This window comes from Etheostoma spectabile, chromosome 6 (assembly GCF_008692095.1).
Source record: "Etheostoma spectabile isolate EspeVRDwgs_2016 chromosome 6, UIUC_Espe_1.0, whole genome shotgun sequence".
Taxonomy (NCBI): Eukaryota; Metazoa; Chordata; class Actinopteri; order Perciformes; family Percidae; genus Etheostoma; species Etheostoma spectabile.
Window position 1 is genome coordinate 9,823,212 of NC_045738.1, and position 20,773 is coordinate 9,843,984.

Consider the following 20,773-nt stretch of genomic DNA (forward strand, 5'->3'; position numbering starts at 1 on the left):
GTCTCAGCTGCTTAGTGACGTGGCGATTCCAGCGAGAGGTCAACCAATCTGGGAGATTCTGGAGCATCTTTCGGTTTTCCTCACAGTCATTCAACACCTGGAGTCCTATGATGTGAGGCATGGCATTACTGCAGGCTGTCAGAAAATTGCTAAATTGTCTTAATTTCACTGACTCTCTTGAGCCAATCTTAGACCAGCAGTTTCATTTTTCTCTGTATGCACACTGGATCACAAAAGGGATGGCCGTATTGTGCATTCAATGCTTCCCATGCTTGATTGTAAGCATCATCATCCTTTCTGTAGAAGGTTCTTTCTACTACAGATCTTGCCTCACCACTGATGTACTTCTGCAGGTAAAACAACCTGTCCACTGGATTTATACATCAACGTTCTATCAGTGCTTTGAAACTTGTTCTCCACTCTGAGAACTTAAGTGGGTCTCCTAAGAAGACTGAGGGTTCAGGTGTCTTGTAAGACACATTGAAGTCTTGTAAGAAACATTGCATCATGCAGGGCTTGTACTAATGATGCTTCATTGTTAGTATTGGTTGTTTGTTCATCATTCTTATACATTTGTTCTTTTTTAATTTCTTTACGTGGTACTGGAGGTGTTGCTTGGTTTTTTTGCTGCAAATCTCATTTAAGTCAGCTTCAGAGTATGCCCTAAGCTTAGCAGCGTTCACATCAAGATCTCTCTGATTTTTCAGTCTTTTAACTTCTTGCTGTTGTGCAGCAATTGCCTCCTCCATGTTTATTTCAACCTTCTTTGCGGCCAGCTGCGCTGCACACTCTGCTCTTTTGGCTGTTATACTTTGCTGTTCTGATTACTGTGAAGAATGGTTTGAGTGATGGCTACAAACAGTAGATTTGGTTTTTGAAGAGCCAAATATTGACTGGGCATACTCTTTGTCCAGTATCAAATGTAGTCTTGCACTTTCTGCCTTAGCGTCAAATTCTTCTTGCCCTACTTCACTCATGCGTACTTTCATCAGCTCCATCAAGTCTCTTGATACCGCTGTGCAGGAATCCACCTTCCTTCTAATCTTAGTACATTTTTGGGGTTAATTTTCTATCTCACGAAGACCTCCGGAAGTTGTCTGTCTGGGAGGTGGTAGAAATAGGCTCCACCGTTGATACTTTTAGTATCTCTATTTTAGCAATAATGTCACCTATAAGTGTTTCTAATTTCTCCTTTCCAGCTTCCTCCGTTTGTGCCTTTAGTTGTACTCTCAAACTACTTAACTTCTTCTGAAGAGAATCTATTTTTTCACTTAATTTGGCACTTGATTTTTCTTCATGAGCTGACATTTCACAGATTTTAGAGAAGGCACTGTGTACATCAACTTATTGCTAATTGTGCAGACAAGCCCTTTACAACAATGTAGTTATCAGTGCAGTCAATTGCTATTTCTATTCACCCAAACTTTATTGAGTAGTTAAACTCTCAGATGAATACTATTAGCAATAACATTAAAACATTAATAACAATTACACTGATAATTTCAGTAACAGCAATTGGGCTGTAAAGATGGATAAAATTACTCTCTCTTAATGAACCAGCAGTTTGTTTTATCAAGTCTTTTCTTTCAAACTGTAGCCAACAAAGGTCCATAAAGATGCACAGGATAGCACAATCAAACATGGCGCTGTCTGTGGAGCCGCCCGTTTGGTGTTGACAGCTAAGGAGGAAACAGATACTAGCCTACACTCTGCGGCCTGTAGGGGATATTTGTGGAGCTGTAGTCCTCGTTGTTGCGGCAGTCTGCACTGTGTCAGGAACGGCTCTCCTTCCTTATCCCGCGGGTCAGCATGATCTCTTCTCTCGCATCTTGTCCGGTCACACGCTGCCTCAGCGATGCCTCTCTCTCTTCACGGACACACGCTACTCTTTCGTAAGACTCACTTTAGACTCTTGGCCATGCTGGCGTTCCGTTTTCACTATTCATACACTGGTCCAATTGAACACGGCAACGCATCATACAGATGTCCTTTGAACATTTATTTCCACAATTCCACCGTAAGACACCGTGAAAACTACAAAGAAAATAAACACACAAAATACAATGGGTCAAATATAGCCTACTTCTTTCAATCATTTTACATTCTCTTTAACACGTTTCCTTAACTAGACGGGCCCCACAATGTTAGCGTCACAGCAGTACAGAAAGAGCATTAAATGCAAAGAAATTACAACAAATATGAAACAAATATAACAAGGCTGAAATACAAAAGCACAATTACCGTGCAACAGGTGTGGCCTTCGCCAAACTCTGGTCATTTGACCTCAACATAAAAAATAGCATTTTTAATAAAGTACAAAATGTAAACAAAAATATTTTTAATGTAAAATATTTTAGTACAATTTTATACCAAACATCCATTTTTAAACTCTTTATTACATTTTTAAGGTTTTTAATTACGGTATGAACTCACACACTAATGGAATTATCAAAAATATGGACTAACATGTAATCTCAGTAGCACTGTCCCTCAGACAATCACACAGCGTGTGTGTTTACTTGTCTGTGATCTGCCCTTGCTGTATTGGATTTGTTTGCCTTCTTGGACTGCCTTCATGTTACCAACTGTAAGCCTCTTTATTGACCGTAGTTCCAATCTAAAGTGCCTTTAGTTCAACCTGCTCTTCCTTTGTGTCCCCCTTAACGTCTTCTCTTCTGTCCCACTTCCCCACTTCCTCTTATTCCTATACATATTTCTCTTCTTTTCTCCTCTCTTCTCTCGTCAGTCCAGATGTATGTGAGGAGACTGCATGTAAGGACATCACCATGCTGCCCAGTTCACCAGTTTTGCCTCACCAACTTTCAGGGGACATCAACTCCTCTTCCCCTCACCCTTTCTGCCTTTTCTGTTTAGTCCATTAGAGACTTGGTTGGATTGGTGGGTATTCTAACACATACACAATAATGGAAGTAAAGTTGACATTCCATTAGCGATATTGGATACAAAAAATTAATGAGTGCATTTGTTACAATACCAGATCAAATTACAGGCTCTTAAATGTCTACCTGATCCATTCAAGCTTTGTATTTTGTGCAGTCAGCTTCCTAAACATTACAATCTAACACACCCTCACTGTACGGAATTCCTTTATTTTTTTTTTAAATCAATACATTTTTAATGAAGTTTTTATGCCAGGACCTAAGAGGTTTGGCAGCACTCACACAGAAATAATACAGTAAAGTACAAGTACTGTACATAATATTTCCAGCCAGGCAGTTGAAAGGGAATGATTATTCCTAGAAAGAACAGTTGGTGAAGTGCCACTCATATGGTCCACAGAGAGCTGGCTGCTGTACGGGAGTAAATTCTCCATAATGCATACAATGGTTTTATTTTTTGTGCGGATTGAAGTGTACGGTTGCTGTGCAGGTTGAAGCAGCATGGTTAGGACATACCCCTGTCACTATCCCCACAGAAACAGACCGGTACAACATTAGCTCCATGGCAACACTGGCCTCCGACACGCCTGTGTGTGTGTGTGTGGTGTGTGTGTGTGTGTGTGTGTGTGTGTGTGTGTGTGTGTGTGTGTGTGTGTGTGTGTGTGTGTGTGTGTGTGTGTGTGTGTGTGTGTGTGTGTGTGTGTGTGTGCGTGTGTGTGCGTGTGTGTGCGTGTGTGTGCGTGGTGTGTTGCGTGTGCGTGCGTGTGCGTGGTGTGCGTGTGTGTGTGTGTGTGTGCGCAGTAGAGCAGAGGTTGTCAATTGATCTATTTTTCAGACTGTTCAGTTAAATCAGGATGGGAGAGACAATGTTTTTTTTAATGATGCCACACGGGAGTTGTGCTCTGCTTGCTCCAATGACAGGACTTCTACTGTTGCCACTTGAACTGACATAACTTGGCTATACCTGTAACTCCTCTGCATACTATACTCACACCCAGGGCCCAGTGCCACTCAAACGTTTAATTAAAAATGTACTCTTTCTTTTTCTCTCTGACAGTGTTGCTTTTTTCTCTTTCTTTCTATCTAGGTTTCTGTGTCTGAGATGTTGCCCTCTGTCAGAGTGTCACGCCTCATTGTATATGAAGCAGTTCCTAAATTGTAGCCTCTGGCCCCTTGGAGGAGGATGTGGACAGGCTGAAGGTGGACACAGTCAACCAATTAAAGTCTAGTCTTTCAGCGGCATGGCAGCAGTGCTACTCGTCTGGTTCTCAGCATCCAGGTGGGATACTGGTATGTGGTTCAAGTTAATTAAGATATTTTTAGCATTGTAGCCCGTCTTAACATCAGCACTCTGGGTGCATATCACCTTTGTGTGTTTGTCAGTATTAAAACTTCAGGTCCTACCCATGAGCCATCATCGGAGACAAGAAGCTCCCCTGCTTCTTTGTCTTTGTCCCACCTCCTCCACTGGCCCAAACCCTTCCCTCAGTCCCACTATCCCACCAGCAAGTTTTCTTCATTTAGTTTTATTTCCTCTGCTCTTTTCTATCCCCCCCTCCCCCACTTGACACTTGCACGCACATATTCCAATTTCTTATTCATTTGAAGTATAATTTGCCCGCCTTCTTTTCTCTACCTCTTTCAATCCTTGCCCAGTTACTTGCCTTACAAGTGATTTTGGTTTCCATAGCAACCATCTGTGCCTGTATCAGAGAGGATTTTCCTCACACAAACTATAAAGAATGCTGAGTAAAGGGAGTCAAAAAAAACATACACACAAATGCATGCTTTTGTGAAAAATCCAATCAGTGTGTCCTTCACAATGACTCTTTATTTTGAATGAGCTTGGAGAAAGCTGTTGATTGGGTGATTCACACAAGATTAAGCTGTATGGGTTTATGTATTGGGTATTCAAGATAAATTGATGTTGTGGCTCATGTTGTAATGTGTAATGGCTCAAGATTTTATTCTCCCTTTAATTCATACTGCACTGAATGCCCATAAATGACAGCAGTGATTATTCTGGGTTGTGGGTTACAAGTCCTTTTGTTGTGCTTTATTGTACTATACAGTATATCAACAATTCCACAGGTTTCACATTGGTATTTTAGGATGAATGCATATTTTAGTCATTGCATGAGATCTCTTATTTTGTAATTTGACACTTAACAATATGACTGTTTGGTGCCTGATGAATGAAATTGGTTATTTTTGTTGCAAAGATATAATGCTATTTGTTTTTTTCTGCATTGCTGTGTGGGGATTATGTCTATCTTTATGTGCTGCTGTGGAGCTTTCACTTTCCAGAGGAATATAGGCCGGGTGGACGGGAGACTGTAAATTGCCTATTGTTGAGAGTGTGTCCGTGCGTTCCCTGTCTTTCACCAAATGCATGCACCGATGGATCCTAGGTTGCTATGACCCTGAGAAGGAATGAATGGGTATAGACAATGGAAGAATATAATGAATGGATGGACGGACGGAAAAATTAAAGGAGCTAAATGGAACTTCTGTATCAGTTCTGTATAACATACAACTTAAATTCATCATTTTTACAGTATTTGCAAATGTGTTCAAGTTCAGAGTTTTATTTTCAGTAAGTAAACATGTTTCCATGTACAATCAAAGTCTTCCTTTGCTGTCCACAGCAAAGGAAAACTGTGTAAACTACCAGTTGAAATATGTATGAGTATACTCAGTCATCCAATTAATTTTTCTGACTGCAGAACTTTTCTGACAGGGGAAATAATCCATTTGCCACCTGTGTAAACACAATCAATAACAACTTGGCTAACCAAAACAACTGAGTGGCATCTGGCTAGTGATTATGTATTTACATTTTCTGAGCCCCTCTGCCATGCAAACTATTGACAACAGCCCTAACACATTATCTGCCTCATCCGTTAGGTGCAATTAGCCAACACAAAGAAGTGTTCTCAAACATCCTCAGTAGGTTGGAACAGCCTCTGTGTACAGTACATCTTCTCTCTGCCACCCTGTTTTTCTCCCTCTAACTTATGTCCCTGCATCACGCTATAATTGTGCTGAATGACCTGAACAGATATATTGGTACTTTTACCACCAAAAAGAGCCACACTAGAAGTGATTTATTCCTATGTCCATACTTAACCTCTTTCTGTACCTTTCTCATCTCAGTTCTCCTCAGTTGTGATGCAGTAAGGGTGTAGAGCTGCAGCAGTGAACAAGGATTGACCAGAAGAGTATGCAGTTTGACAACCTCCCCTTCCTCTCAGTGATTCCTCAAACTCTTCTCCATCTCCCTAAATGTTCTTTCACATATGGTGCTGGGAGACACACTCACAGCGTGCAGACTATTTAAGCTACATGGTCAGAATAATTAATTCAGGAAATGATCACAGACACGGGAATGATTAATTTTACACTGTGACAAATTGACATGACTGATTGTTTTTACCAGGTCGCCAGGCTTTTAATACTTGCGGCCATTCAGGGACAACATCCATCACAGTGACCCTCACTCCTGCAGAGGTGTGTGTATGTATGCAAGCTTGTGTGCATGCATATGTGTGTTTGTACTTGTAGTATGTGTGGGTCTTTAAGAATATGCTTACTAATTTATCAATTTTGTGACTGTAGAGCTCAGGGGCCACTACTCTGACTGCCTCTGTGAGAATGTGAAAGATATGCAGCAAAGCAGACACACAAAACCTTTACAACCACCCTGATGTAACCCACAAGGGACCCACACTTACACTCATATTTCATCATATTTATCTCAGTTTACCAAGACAAACCTGTCCAACCCAAAATATCTTATTTGCCGTATGTCTTTCCATTAGCCTCTCTCTGTGTAGCACAATGTGACCAAACTGTTTTTCCTTTTTCCATATTTTTTGTTTCAATGCATCAGAAAGTTTTTTGTTGCATGAAACACTGTTTGCCACAGTTTATGGTAAACAGTATCATGTGTAGCAAAGACAGGATAATCTTGAGTGGGGAAATTTTGGGAGATAATCAAATTGGCCTGCTAATTATGCTATAGATGAACCAGTCATCAAAGTCATTACCAACAAAATAAGCAATTAAACTGCAAATGGTGTTTTTACAATCCAGTTACCACCTTCATTTTAGCATTAATACTGTTTATTTTTTTTATTCAAATTTTTGTTTGTTTTTAATCTTTAAATTGAATACCATTAGGTGTGGGTTTGTATGTGTAGCATGTAGGCAACTGAATAGGGACATGGAGGACTCTCTTTGAATCAGAGTACTGAGTTTAAAGATGTACATCAACAAAGCATCTGCTGAAGTTTTTGCAATGGAAAAACACATTTTCCCAGAAATCAAAGGTCTGTTTGTCATAACCACTGTGTGTTGTTGTCTTGTGTAGCAAAGACGCCATCTGGTCTGTGCTCTGTGTCAGTGTGGGACAGGACCTGGCTTTCCACTGTGGATCCCCGGGGGGGGGGGGGGGGGGGGGGGGTTCTGACAAGTGCCCCAAACACTGCGCTGCTGGAGGCCGTTGCCATGGAGACGTGAGGTCAGCACGTGGGTCCCTCCATTCATGGTTTCCATCCCCATACAGAGTTGGAGGCCAAGTCAGCCTATCTTCCCTTTGTCATAGGGTGCTCTTCTGCAACAACCTAGTATATAGTTCCACATACGGTCTCTCGCCCCCACACCCTCTCCTGTACACTGTTGTAATTTCTTAACAGTAACAGTAATCTCTTCTTTTTTCTGTTCTATCTCCCCAATCCTGTTTTCTATTACTTTATTATTCGCTTTTGCCAGATTTAAAGCTGGGATGAGAATGCAAACTGCTCCCATCAATACCGTAAAAACTCATTGGGCAGAATGATTTTTCTGCTATTTGCCATCGATTCTCCAGTCCCATCCTCCTCTCTGCCTCCCACTCAGAGATGACCTGGCATAGGTGACTTCAGATTTTGACAGCCACCCTTTGGTGTCCACACCCCTGCATGTCCTTCCTGCTATTTCTGCCTTTCTGTATCCAATCAGACAGCGGGAATGCACTGTGCTTCAGTATCCCACAAACAGGAGAGCATACACCGAACTAAATTGTTACTCAGAGCAGACGGGTGTGTAATCTCAGGGCAGAAATAGAGCATCTTGGGACAATGATGGTCTACTACAGGCTAAAGAGGAAGAACAGCAAGTCATGAGAAAGATGGGGCGTATGAGTATGGAAAAATGCACAAAAATAAGATAGTGTGTGGCTTGGGTTGATTGCATATCTATCGAATGTGTCTTGTGTCTACGGGTTAAAATGGGAGTCCTCCACTAACCCTGTCATTTCACCTCTGCCGAATGACTCCTTGACATAACAGTCACACTACTCCATTCCCAAGGAATTCAACACCAACCTGATACGTCTGTCAGTGTCTTTGTGCAAACACATGTACATCACATTCTTCACATGTTAAACTTAAGCATGTGAGGTCCAGAATAAATCAACATCAACCAGCAATCTCACCAATGTGCATATTTTGTCTTCCTATTGCTTTTAATGTTTGTCTATCAGCTCCCTGTATCTAATCAAAGAGGAAAGTTACAGGCTGCCCCTTGAGACGTTGCACTGTAGCACCCCCTACCTACAATTTAACACTTTGCAGTCAGAGCTGAAAATATCAACACACTTTAATCCCAACACTAGTAACAGAACCACACAGCCATTTATCATCCTTGGCTTTGTAGGGTTTCACTGTACTAACCTGTACTCTTCCTCTTTCATTCCCTGCACGTGTGTACAGATGTCGAGTGTCTGTCCACTCTCAGGAGGGGGTTTGTTTTCCAGCTGCTCTCCACTGAGCTTCTCATTTTTCTCTCCGAGCCTCTTTGCTTGGTCAGTGCTCTCTGCTCCAGGTGTCCCAGAGATGCTGCCCTACCCGCCAGCAGCCCGTTCCCTAACTGGAATACCAATGAATTTATCTCATCCCTCAAGGTGTGTTACACACATAGAAACACACACACACACACACACACACACAGTTTGTCACATAGCCTTTTATAAATCTTCAATGATTCTCAGTATGGGTATTTAAATTATCATATAGGCCTACCTAAAAGCAAATGTATGTCCTGTGTATCTACAGTCTCTACATGAATTAATTCTGCTTCAACAAAACAAGCTGTTTGGAGTGCTGCCATTATCTCTAGACACCACACTTCATTTGGACTGTTTAACTTTTGTACTATATTTAGTATTGACTCATTATTCCCACAACCATAGCCATAGCAGGACAGTTTGGTGTCTGAGCCCTGATACTGAGAGCTCCTCAATAGAACAGCCTGTCCCCACCTGACTGGACAGGGTTCAGTCCTAATCCTGTTGTATCCTTCATAAGATACAATCTGTTTGGGTAATAACGTGATAAACAGGGTTTCTGCAGCGTTCACCTGGTTACATTTAAAGCTTTTTAATACCACATACAATCCTGTTTCAGTCATACCCACTGGGTATAACAAAAACAATTAGGGACCATATGGTCTAGAATTATTAATTTCACATTTTTTCAGTACTTCCCAGCAGTATATATCAATAATTCCTAATGATACAATTAAATTATTGAGACCTGGATCCGAATAAGCTGCAAAAATGGATGAATTAACAAATTAGAAATTAATGCATTCATTTTTTGAAAAAAAAATCTCGATTTGCCAGTTATGAAACCATGAGCTTTGTAGCTTACAGTACTGACAGTGTTTGCTAAAGGTCTGTCTCCAGACAGCCCACAATCAGATCAAAACATTGTGACTAACATTGCCGTCTATGGCAAGCAAAAAAAAAAATTTGACTTCAAGAACTTCTAAGGAAACCAAATTGTAATGTATGAGTTACTCAGTAACCAGGAGGAACATCAGAATCCTTAGCATGATTTTATTAAGATGTATCCAACATACAAGCAAGACCCAGACTTAAGACAAATGTTACCATACCAACAAAAAGTTATTATTCACTCCCTCTGCTTAAATTATTTCTTCATTCAATGTACAACTCAATGCAGTCACCCAAAGCCCAATGCCTAAAGTACAGTTATGTGTAAACACAGAGCCAGTGGGATTGTTTTTTGCAACTGCATAAGAATTCATCCAACATTTACCATTTGCACAGGAAGCTTACAAGCACATGAGAAGTTACAACCAGAATCATTCACAACATTTAGTTTCACATCAGCGTTTTGTGATTTACATACACCAGGAAACCGAAGCAGAGTTAGTGATGACTTTCCCTGAATTAACCCTAATTCAGAGTGACTGAATGTACATCTGACATCCTTTTCCATCTTCAAATTACCCCAACACATAAAATAACATTCAATTACACTGGGCGCAGCTTTAACTGTAGTAAAGGACAGTTTTTTGGATGTAATTTGCCATTTCAGCCCAGTCTCTCTCCTTTCCTAGAACCGGTCTTGTTTTCAAAAGGAGACTTGCATAAATCTATAGTGCAGAGAAACTAGTGGACAATGTCTGCAAGGCTCATCGTGCACCCTCACCTCCCTTTAATTGTTTGTGCTTAATCATTGAAGGTGTAATGCAAACAAATGCAAATCACTCGCCGCGAACTGTCAAGGCCCCACATCTGTACACCTGGAGGAAACCAGAGTCCTCAAATGCCCTGATCTTTACCAGCACATTTTTTAAGGAGTCCTGAGCTGACAAGTCTTTTACCAGACAAATGACATCTAAGAACCTTCCCAAGGTAAAAATAACAAACTGGATGACAATCATGCATGATTATTTTACCAAAAAACAACCAACGTTTATTAAGAGAGGAATGAATGGAGATGTGTTGGTCGTGTTCTAAACCACACCAAGCATTTCTCTGTGCATATTCTGTAAAGAGATTTCTTAAATATCATGATTGGTTTTCCCGCGCTTTATTTCCCTAAATGCCGCATCAGGTCCATTGCAGTGTTACATGATGTCCATCAAGCGCTGTTCCTTCTCCTCCTCAACTGTGTCCAACCACATCTGGTAAAACTAGTGCTGTTTCCTCCTGAATGAGCATCCTGAGGAAAGATGGAGAGAGAAAAAGATTCAATTGTGAGTAAAATGAACGTAAATGCAATGTCTATGCTGTTCATTGTAACTAATATTTTGTCCACCCTTACCTCTGAATAAAAACAATTGTCTTTTGCAAAAAACCATCACTCTTGTATGGTCTTGATAAATCAATTAATAGTTTGGCCTGAAAATGTCCAACACAATTTCCCAAAGCGTGAGGAGACATTTTCAAAAGGTCTTGTTCTGGCAACAATCAGTCCAAAACCCAAAGATAAATACTTTACCATTGGAGAAGACGCCACAATGCCAATTCATTTAATAAATTGACTAATCATTACAGCTCTAAATTCATTTTTTAACAGCACCATAAACTACATGTACAGCCTCAACATTCGAACACTTAACTCAAACTGTGGTAGACTGACACGCAGCTAAAAAAGCACTAGAGAGCTATTAAGTGGACCTCGAGTTGCTGGGGTGTTTCTGTAGAACTACTATTATGAGGCTGAGAATTAAGTTCCAAAAACTGAATATTATAACCTTCGCAAAAGGTACGATTTTTAAGCTAGGTTTAATTACGGACAGCTGAGTGTATGTGTCACCTTTTATGAAGGTACACAGTGCATCATCAATCTTTGTTGGAGATTAATGGTATAAAACCAGTCAAAATAACAGGGATAGTGTATAAACTGACACGCACTGATAAGATACAACTGCACCCAAAGTAACAAAGCAAAGCACATTGAGGAGCGCTTGGTTACCACGGCAACACAGCACAGGACAGGGTTGGGACGGTGAGAGCGTTGGTAAAAACAAACCTTGACCTTAAGCTCAACCAATTCACTAACACCCTGTATACAGTATCATCATTTCTTTCATGTACTGCGACGAGTGAAGCAATTCTGGTCCATCTTTTATCGGAACAAAGGATCAGTTATTCTGAAACCACATCCTGCTGTCCTTGCTGAAAGAAGTAAAAAATGCCTGAATGAAAGAGCATTTGTGCTTGCAGTTAACTGTGTAGACATGGATCAATGATGATGCATTTCTGTCACGACCACAAGAGTCACTGTATGCCTTAGTTGACACCCTGTTCATGAAGAACACAATGAAAGGGCAACACAAAGGCAAATATTAAGGATTCACTTAGATGTGTACTGTACAGTAAAGTTCTGCTACCTGATCGCCAACCAACGGGCCCAGATAAGTATAGAGTTTTAGTGCATTTTGCTGCCAAATCTGTGGGTAAAGACCAGGTACAGGATGAAAAATTGAAAATGCAAACATTTGCTGTCAATTTAATTACCAAAATACAATTTACGTATCAAGGACCTGGGCTTTTGGTGTGTGTTCTAGGGCAGACTGCTCACTTTGTCGGGTAATCCAGCCTTGTCAATGTATGTCATGTGTTGCAAGTTAGATATTAAAATTAGCCCGAGCTCTAAGTGACATCTTCAGCATTTATGTATGCATTTTCAAAAAGGTTTTTACGTGGCTGTGTAGTGCTACATATATATTCACTGAAACCGTAGACAGTTTCTTCACTACGCCCGCTGCTTACCTTCTGTAAGGCGAGCTTTCCCTCCTGTAGGCTGGCAGAGGACTGTGGAACAGCCGACACACAGCACTACAGTCTGAGCGTGGCTGAACACTGTCGTAATCTTGTAGCAACCTGCACACGACACACACAAAAAATCATTGGATGTGACAACCATGAAACAACAGCCAACCATTAAATTATCCAATGCACTCTTGGTTATTGATGTGTCCTTGCAGCTGTGTGTGTAAAACAGTCACTTGAAACTCATTTCACCAGACAGTCACAAGTGTCATTGTATGCCTTATTTGACACCCCAATCACTAAGGGAACAATGAAAGGGCAACACATAAAGGCAAATATGTTTTTTATACAAATAGTACATGTAAGTTCTAATTTTACATGAAAGTTCATGTAGAAGCTGCTATTTATTTGATTATTGTGGCCACATTTTCTCCATTTCTTTTTACTCCAATGTATTTTCATAAAAGTTGACCCATTTTCCCTCAAATAAGTCTAAAGTCTTACTTCTTATCGCACTTTGTAGCTCTCTATTACTATCTAAATGATGTAGGAGGGTTTGGCCAGGTTGCTACGTAAACAAACTGACCTGGACATTTGACATCCATAAAATAGGAATTAGGACTCTGAACGAGGCGTTTTTTCTTGTGTCTCCTCTTTTCCACATCAGAGCTCGGGAGCAAAAGATCCTTTGCAAGCTGGAAAAAAAAAATTAAAATACAACAGTTTAGCTGAATACTAGTCTACATTCATTTAAACTTCTCAACGGAGAGTAAAAAACAACTGAAATATAAAGATACGCTTCATTTCTGGTCAGAGTTCAAACTTTCCATCACGATTAGCCTACAGGATGCAAAGGTCGAGATCTCTCTCGAGCTTTCCAATGAGAGGAAATACGATCACGTGCTGAGAAAAAAATATTCTGATAATACAAAGCAATCCACGTTACGGTGACCGTACTCAGAGGATTAACTCAAATACATTCGGAACGTGATTTCTAACACACTAAAAAGATCTACATGTGACTGGCGATCATAAAGGGAGCCCGCGTGGGCTGCTTTGTTGCACGTGTTCGCCATATTGCGTTCTTTTGTCACATCTTTACGGTTAAATCCCAGCAATCAAAGCGTTGATTCCAACAGAAACAAGACGCACTTTCATATCGTATTAGGTTCCCCCCTACAACACCCTTTCTAACGATAGACGGCTACTATAAACCCGTAGAGGTACTTACTGGCATGTCTGCGTGCTGGGAACTCACCGGAAAATCCCTGACGACGCACCGGAAACCTTTGGCTGACGGGCAAAGATCCGGAGGAAGGAGAAACCAAACATTAATATCATAGATGATCTTTGAAATTATTATTATTATTATTTTATAGACGTTGATTTCTTGGGGCATTTGTGGGTGTTAACGTTCAACTACCGGTTCAAAATTAAACAACTACCAAAAAAAATAAAAAAAATAAAAATCAACCTGGTTATAAAACTCCTAAAACACCACGTGGTGGCGTCATATACATTACAATGAATTTATTTCATTTTCATGTTGGATTTAACAATAGTCAGTTATGTATCCAGGCACAGGTTTCACAACAGACATGTAAATCATTTCAACTTTCAAACATGTTTAACTATCAAATACGAGTTCAAATCCACGTACTTTATGTGTAGCCTGTTGAGCTCCAACCATAGACTGGATGTACATTTATACCTTAATATATAATATTAACGGTCTATGGCTCCAACCAACGGAAATCAATCCCGATCTATGACATCAACGAATGTGCTTTTTATGTTCGGGCCTACTCTTTTGCTTTTTGTTCTTGCTTTATGTTAGAATCTTTTTTCCCCTATATATTTGCAAACTTCGTATAAAAAGAAGAAGAAAAAAAAGACTAACAACAACTGGAGCCAGGGGATTTTTTTTCCATCAGGTTCATTTGTTTTTAATTTATTTGAACTAATAAAAGTAAACAGAGCAATACATCTATTTATTCTAAAAGATATATTGTAGGCTACATGTCGTTATTGCAAACTTATATTTTAGATTACTTTTTGTGGTACTTTGTATATATTTTCATATGTATGCACCACAACACTAAGTTAAATTCTTGGTGGGTCCATGTGAAAACCTACTTGGCCATACACCTGTACATGGTTTTGATTCTGATAAAATGTTAATGTCGTGACTTAATTTAATATTGTAACAAGTCTAATTTGCAACGTGTCTTCGAACACTATAGGCTACAAGATCATAAACCAACTTTGTTGTAGCTACAATTCATTTGAGTCGGTGTAAGATGAAAAAAATGTATAATGTATGATTATGATCATGTATGATGAAAAACCATAGACACCATAGACAGTAAAAGAAAAAAAGGTTTTTACTGTTAAACAGAAAAATCCGTTCTCTTGTTCAAGTCCCCTTAAGTGTGTTGTTCGTGTTCTGGTTGAACAGCGCCATCTCATGTTCATGCTGAGCACCTGCAGGTCTGGGACTCACTCCCATGAAGCACTCCCACACGTCACACAGCGGATCTGGGGTTTTTTGGAGACAGAAAAAAACCACGTAGCCACTACGGAGGGAGATTGACTTTTGGATGAAAGCTAAATTAATCTGGAATAGATCTGGTATTGATCAGCAGTTTACAGATCAACTTTGGATGGAGTTTTTTCTTTATCCAGTGCAGTCCAAACAGAGCACAGAGGCACTGAGGGGGATCGGAATTTGCCGGTGACAAGTCCGGGGCTAAAAGTAAAAGTGGATCCACTCGTTACATGGAAAGCCTGCTTCATTTTAATCACAATTACAACGAAGAATTTGAAGACTTGAGTCGATGAAAAGAACTTTCGGAAAGAGACAGCGCCAACTTTTCCCCTTGTATCTTTAACTTTGAAGAAGCAGCTCCAGCCATGGCGAAAAAGTATGATTTCCTTTACAAACTGTTACTCATCGGGGACAGCGGCGTGGGAAAAACATGTCTGATCATTCGTTTTGCTGAGGACAATTTTAACTCCACGTACATTTCCACTATAGGTACGTTGTTACCGTGTATGTACGGTTGCCTTCCAACCAACGACAGTTTAGCACCAACTTCTGACTGGCCTTAGGAGGGCATGAGAGAGACAAATGTTTGCTGAGTGCTGGCCTTTCATTCTTCTTCAATTTAATACTGTACAAACTGGTTTCCCAGACTGCTTTCATGTCTGAACTAGTCTCTGCTCTCAGTTTTCTTTTTTCATTCTGTCTCTTATCTTCTTTTTCTTTTTTTCTCCTATTGAATGTTTTGCTCTTGTTGAACATGTGTGGTGTCTCTTCCCTGACCCTCGATCTCCCCTATCTCTCCCTCAGATCTCATTCCTTTCACTTGGCTCTCAGAGGGTCCACCCACCCTCATTCCTATCTCTTTTACCATCTCGACGTTCCCAGAAGAATGGTTGGCTTTATGGCCTGCATGGGTTTTTTTCTGGACAACCCCTCTCCTCTGCCCTAGCTGTCTGTCTGTCTGTCTAGAAGGATGAAAAAAAAAACATAACTCAAAGTTAGTGTGTCCTGCAGGGTTGTATAGGCCTACGCCTTTCCAACATGTCTGTTGTAAGGGAGGGTGACCTATATTGTGTGTGTGGTGTGTGTGTGTGTGTGTGTGTGTGTGTGTGTGTGTTTGTGTGTGTGTGTGTGTGTGTGTTTGGTGGGGGTGGTTTTAGGTCATATCTGAGGTATTTAACTCATTCTCTGTCTATCTATTCTCACCTCTGCTCTTTCAAGGAATTGACTTTAAAGTAAAAACCATTGAAGTGGAGGGAAAGAAAGTGAAACTCCAAGTCTGGTAAGAGATGACAGTTAGTTGCTTGTCTGGAAATGCTATGTTTTTTTCTCTGGCGCTTTTTTCCTGAGAGAAAAGAGGGAACCTCCCTCCTGTTATCCAAATCTGGACTTTATGACAGGGTAGTATCTATCACACAGGCCGCCACAGAGAGTCACTTTGCGCCATATGATGGTGTTTCTATGGTAACATAAATTCAGCTTGCTATAGCAGTTTAAAATGCACATTAAATGCATCGTCCTGCAACTTGGACCTTCTTTTGACAGTTGTATTTTAAAGGTCTTGCACGATGCATCGTTAACATTTTCTTACTTTGACTGTGTGTGCCTTGTGCAGGGACACCGCAGGGCAGGAGAGGTTCAAGACCATTACGACAGCCTACTACAGAGGAGCCATGGTGAGCACAGGACGCCTGCAGAACAAGCAGACTGGATAATCGTGGCTGACATCACTGTCCCTTTGTGCTCGCTCCGTACCTTTGACTCCCTCTTTAAATCGTCTCTCTTCATCTCTGTGTTAGGGCATCATTCTGGTGTATGACATCACCGACGAGAAGTCCTACGAGAACATCCAGAATTGGATGAAGAGCATCAAAGAAGTAAGGCTGTTTCTGCCCAGTCTTGGCAAAGATAATCAGGAAATACTTTTAAAAAATTGTGCTTAATCAGCTGGATATATATTAGTCATGAGTATGTAAGTATAGTTGCTTGCTGCAACGACAAAGAAGTGTCATTGCACAACTGGTGATTTTAAAGGGTCAGTTCACCTAAATCACACCACTCTTACCACTAGTTGTCACTGGTACGTCTTTCTACTGGACAAACTAAGGCTGCAACTAACCAATATTTTCTTTATCAAATAATCCTGTAAATCCTGTCATCCTGGTAAATCTAAAAATTTCAAAAGATAATTAAAAATTGTGATGTGTTCAAATGTCTTGAACTGTTTGAAAAGCAGCCCAAAATATATTTAGTTTGCAATGATATAAGACTTAGGCTAGAAGAGCAGCAAATACCCACATCAATCAGTTAATCAACTAGTGGCCCCAATGAAAACGTTCCACATTAAGGTGTGTGTGTGTCATCATGAGGAACTGTTTCTTTTTTTAGTTTTTAAATGTATTTGTTGTCCAGCTCCATTTTGAATCTTGACTGAGAAGGAGCCAAATTATCTCTCAAACTGTCTGTTAATTGTACCTTCTTTTTCATTTTTCAAAGTATTTTTATTTTTCATTTTGGGCTTTAATCAATAGCGACAGTTGAGTAACGAGTCACTGAGTATACAGACTGGCTGATGGGCCAATTAGGCAGCAGACCGGACTTAAACAGAGTGATTTTTAGCTGAAGATAAGTTAAATTATGAGAAAGCTTTTAAAATGAAGCAGGTGTGACCATGAGATCTATTGAACTAATTGAGACAATCAGCAGGATACCGACTGCAGAGCACGGTGCCATGAAACCATGAGAGCATTATATGTTATATATTATATATCACATTATATGGTATGTGTCTTAACCACTATTCTACCAGGACACCTATAGCCGCTGTATCACTGATGTCTGGGTCAGGTAAAATAATTTCTTCCTGATCAAGGAACTGAAACTTCATTGATAGAATGAGCAAAAGTGACCGTCAGTGTGTGTCATTCTTTTTGTTCTTTCTCATCAAACAACATTTGATTGTACTCAAAACGGTGTGCAAAAATCAAGAAACAGATATTTCAAAAACCTTACTAATCTAATCAGATCTAAACTCTCTTCCAGGCGTGCCAGTACCAAGCGAACTAACCCTTTATCTGGAAGGGCTTTCAATTAAACTTTTGTCATCTTTTTTTCCATTTTATTTGGTGGGAACACAAGAATGTAATATAATGGAAATTGGAATGCATTATTCACACATTCACACAGAGAATCCTCTCTGCATTGCCCAATTATGCATCTGCCCTAGATCTTTGTTAATTAGTACAGACTCAATGTCACAACCCACTTGCCTAATTTGTGTTTAATGAATCATTTTCTCTAATCAATTCATTGACCTGGTCTTAAATATAGAGACAGTTTCCTGCAGAGTAGCTGCTTTAAGTGCAGCTTATTCTGGTTGTTCAGTTCAGACTTGATGCTTTCATTCACTTTGATCTCTTGATAAGAACTCAACTAATCAATTAAATGCATTCCCTCTTTCCCAGAATGCATCAGCTGGGGTCTGTCGAATGTTACTAGGCAATAAGTGTGACATCGAATCAAAGCGGAAAGTTTCCAGGGAGACAGGAGAAAAGGTGAGATAATCCGAAAAGAAACATAACTATATCCTATGTGATGCTGTTACATTAGTGACATACTGTAGGTGTTGTAGTTGGTGGAGTAGTAATAGTCAAAGGTTTCACTGTTGACTTTTTTTTTTAAATATAAGAGGGAGTGGTTGAGGAATGGATTGAGTGTGTCACACAAGTTTTTGATGTCTTTGCTTTGCATTTACTTTAGACAAGAAGCAGCAAGTGATTACTAACCATATCCTGAATGTGGTCTGTGTCTGTTGTTGACAGTTGGCAAAAGATCATGGCATCATGTTCTTTGAGACCAGTGCAAAGTCCAGCATTAATGTGGATGAGGTGAGCCAGAATATAACCACTGACTAACAAAACACTGTCTTCATACCTCATTAAACTTTGGCTTATTGGTATGTTTTGTCATGGTAATTTGCTACAAACGCTGCAGAGGTAACTTTCATTTGACCTCACTCTTTTAACCTTTCTTTGTTTCCTTTAGTCCTTTCTGTCTTTGGCACGTGACATACTACAGAAATCTAGCAAGAAACCAGTAAGTTATATTAAATAATTCTAAACCGAAGCATTAGTTCCTCCCTGAACACACAGTAAGGCTTTATGCTAGATATGTTTGTAATTTCCTCTCTTTGTCTGTATTTCCTTGTTTGACAGGGTCCCACAGGTCGAGAGGTGAAAATCACGAGCAATACAGAGAAAAAATCCTCCAAATGTGTTCTTCTCTAGAGATGACGCTGGCCAGCACACGTAAGAAAGCGCCATACACATGTAAGAGCACATCAGTATTACTGGGGAAAAAATACTGTACGGCAGGTTTTCTGTCTCCATCTGGTGGGCTCACATATCAAATACGTACAGGTTCTAAAGGTTTTTACACCAAAACTACTTTTGTTTCCCAAAAGCGTACTAAGGATTTCTCCTTTGTGCTGAAATTTTATTGAGGTGATTGTGCCTGTATTAACCATTGAATATCTTTTCTGCCACATTTCCTCTGATAATGTTATTGTCATAAACATGTTGCAAAGTGTAGCTCTTATGACTCCAAACAAAAACCTGGCACAATATTTCACCAAGCAGTTCCCACCATGTTTAGTGAAGCTGAACATCTCTATTTCCGCCTTGCATTTCTCTGGCTTATCGACACATCGTCATCCCTGCAACAGCAGTGCCTACTGTTTTTAAATATCTTTTGATGTGTTTTTTAAACTGGGTAGCTATGTAAAAAAAAAAAAAAAAAAAAAAGGGCTCAGTGGCGGAGGAAAAGTTTTATGGAAAGTGTTTTTTATAAGGCATCTTATATATTTCTGTTTGATGGTTTAAATACTGGACAAAATTGATAAATTAACAAGTCATAAAACATCTTTGGTTCTTGCGGTGTCTTTATGAGAGACAGCGGAAGCAATTTGTTTCCCCACATTTTTGTGTATTGTAAATATATTTCTAGAGATGTCATAGACTGAACAGGATTAAACGTTGGCAACGTTTGTAGTTACATTTCATTATGTTCATGTTCTTATCATTTGTGATTTGCTGAAATATTCTAATCATGTACACTATTTGAAATCATTAAACTAAATCTACAGTAACAGATGCCAATTAAGTCTATTGCATAGACATTTTTGGAGCATGCTCTTCAGGTTAATGAATTAAACAAGTTGATGGATGCATGGAGTTGAATCTAAAAAAAAAACAAGGTGGTAAACAAGCTTTATTTCAACATGTAAATGGATTGAGAATGTGGATGATAGTAACAGAGATAAGTGCAATATGAGAAGATTAGCGGAGAGATGAAAGAATGATGGACAAAGGAAGTGAATGGTCAGAATGTGAGGGAAGCAGCAGGGCTCTCATGTCACACTTTGAATTTAGTTGGAGTTTGTCTTTTATGTGAAGTGCCTGGTTAATCTCTCACTAAACACTACCACACATACAGTAGCTACGTCTCCCTGTTCAGGCAATTTTAGATCATTCAAAATGAATGTGATTAAAGGTGCTTATATGACACAGGCCGACATACTGTATTAACTGTATCTGCTTTCATGCATTTTTTTTCACATTCAGTGTCTTTTAGACCTGCCACAAGACTTTGTATGTAGCTTACAGACTTTATGAATAAAAATGCTAAACAATAAACATCATGCGTGTGTTGTACTTTGAAACTGCTGGCAAGTCAAGTCAATTGTGTTTATACAGCCCA

At 39.8% G+C, this 20,773-nt stretch overlaps 2 protein-coding genes and 2 non-coding genes across 4 annotated transcripts; 1 reads left to right on the plus strand and 3 right to left on the minus strand.

Moving 5' to 3' along the window:
- Positions 1-9,783: 9,783 nt before the first annotated feature.
- rps27.2 (ribosomal protein S27, isoform 2) lies at positions 9,784-13,806 on the minus strand. The gene is made up of 4 exons (XM_032519310.1): positions 13,703-13,806; positions 13,058-13,166; positions 12,472-12,582; positions 9,784-10,915 (listed from the first exon to the last, which is right to left on the minus strand). Exons 1-4 carry the CDS (start codon positions 13,706-13,708, stop codon positions 10,887-10,889), a joined length of 255 nt encoding a protein of 84 aa, XP_032375201.1. The 5' UTR covers positions 13,709-13,806; the 3' UTR covers positions 9,784-10,886.
- Positions 11,909-12,040, minus strand: LOC116691829 (small nucleolar RNA SNORA13). Its single transcript, XR_004332567.1, has one exon. It is a non-coding gene; the product is annotated as a small nucleolar RNA SNORA13 (small nucleolar RNA).
- Positions 12,673-12,805, minus strand: LOC116691827 (small nucleolar RNA SNORA13). The gene has a single exon (XR_004332565.1). It is a non-coding gene; the product is annotated as a small nucleolar RNA SNORA13 (small nucleolar RNA).
- A 1,183-nt stretch (positions 13,807-14,989) lies between the features above and the next one.
- Positions 14,990-20,709, plus strand: rab13 (RAB13, member RAS oncogene family). The gene is made up of 8 exons (XM_032518910.1): positions 14,990-15,508; positions 16,238-16,298; positions 16,632-16,692; positions 16,816-16,893; positions 18,481-18,570; positions 18,838-18,903; positions 19,061-19,111; positions 19,231-20,709. The coding sequence occupies exons 1-8, from the start codon at positions 15,385-15,387 to the stop codon at positions 19,300-19,302; spliced, it is 603 nt and encodes a 200-aa protein (XP_032374801.1). The 5' UTR covers positions 14,990-15,384; the 3' UTR covers positions 19,303-20,709.
- The last annotated feature ends 64 nt before the right edge of the window (positions 20,710-20,773 follow it).

What these genes read in the sequence shown, in the direction of transcription:
- rps27.2 (XM_032519310.1), bottom strand. An exon ending in TATGGATGTCAAATGTCCAG is followed by an intron (nt 12,583 to 13,057) that starts GTCAGTTTGTTT and finishes TGTCGTGTGCAG; the next exon opens with GTTGCTACAAGATTACGACA. An exon ending in GAAAGCTCGCCTTACAGAAG is followed by an intron (nt 10,916 to 12,471) that starts GTAAGCAGCGGG and finishes ATCTTTCCTCAG; the next exon opens with GATGCTCATTCAGGAGGAAA.
- rab13 (XM_032518910.1), top strand. Translation starts at nt 15,385, where the DNA reads ATGGCGAAAAAGTATGATTTCCTTTACAAACTGTTACTCATCGGGGAC. An exon ending in CCAGGGAGACAGGAGAAAAG is followed by an intron (nt 18,571 to 18,837) that starts GTGAGATAATCC and finishes TGTTGTTGACAG; the next exon opens with TTGGCAAAAGATCATGGCAT. An exon ending in CCAGCATTAATGTGGATGAG is followed by an intron (nt 18,904 to 19,060) that starts GTGAGCCAGAAT and finishes TGTTTCCTTTAG; the next exon opens with TCCTTTCTGTCTTTGGCACG.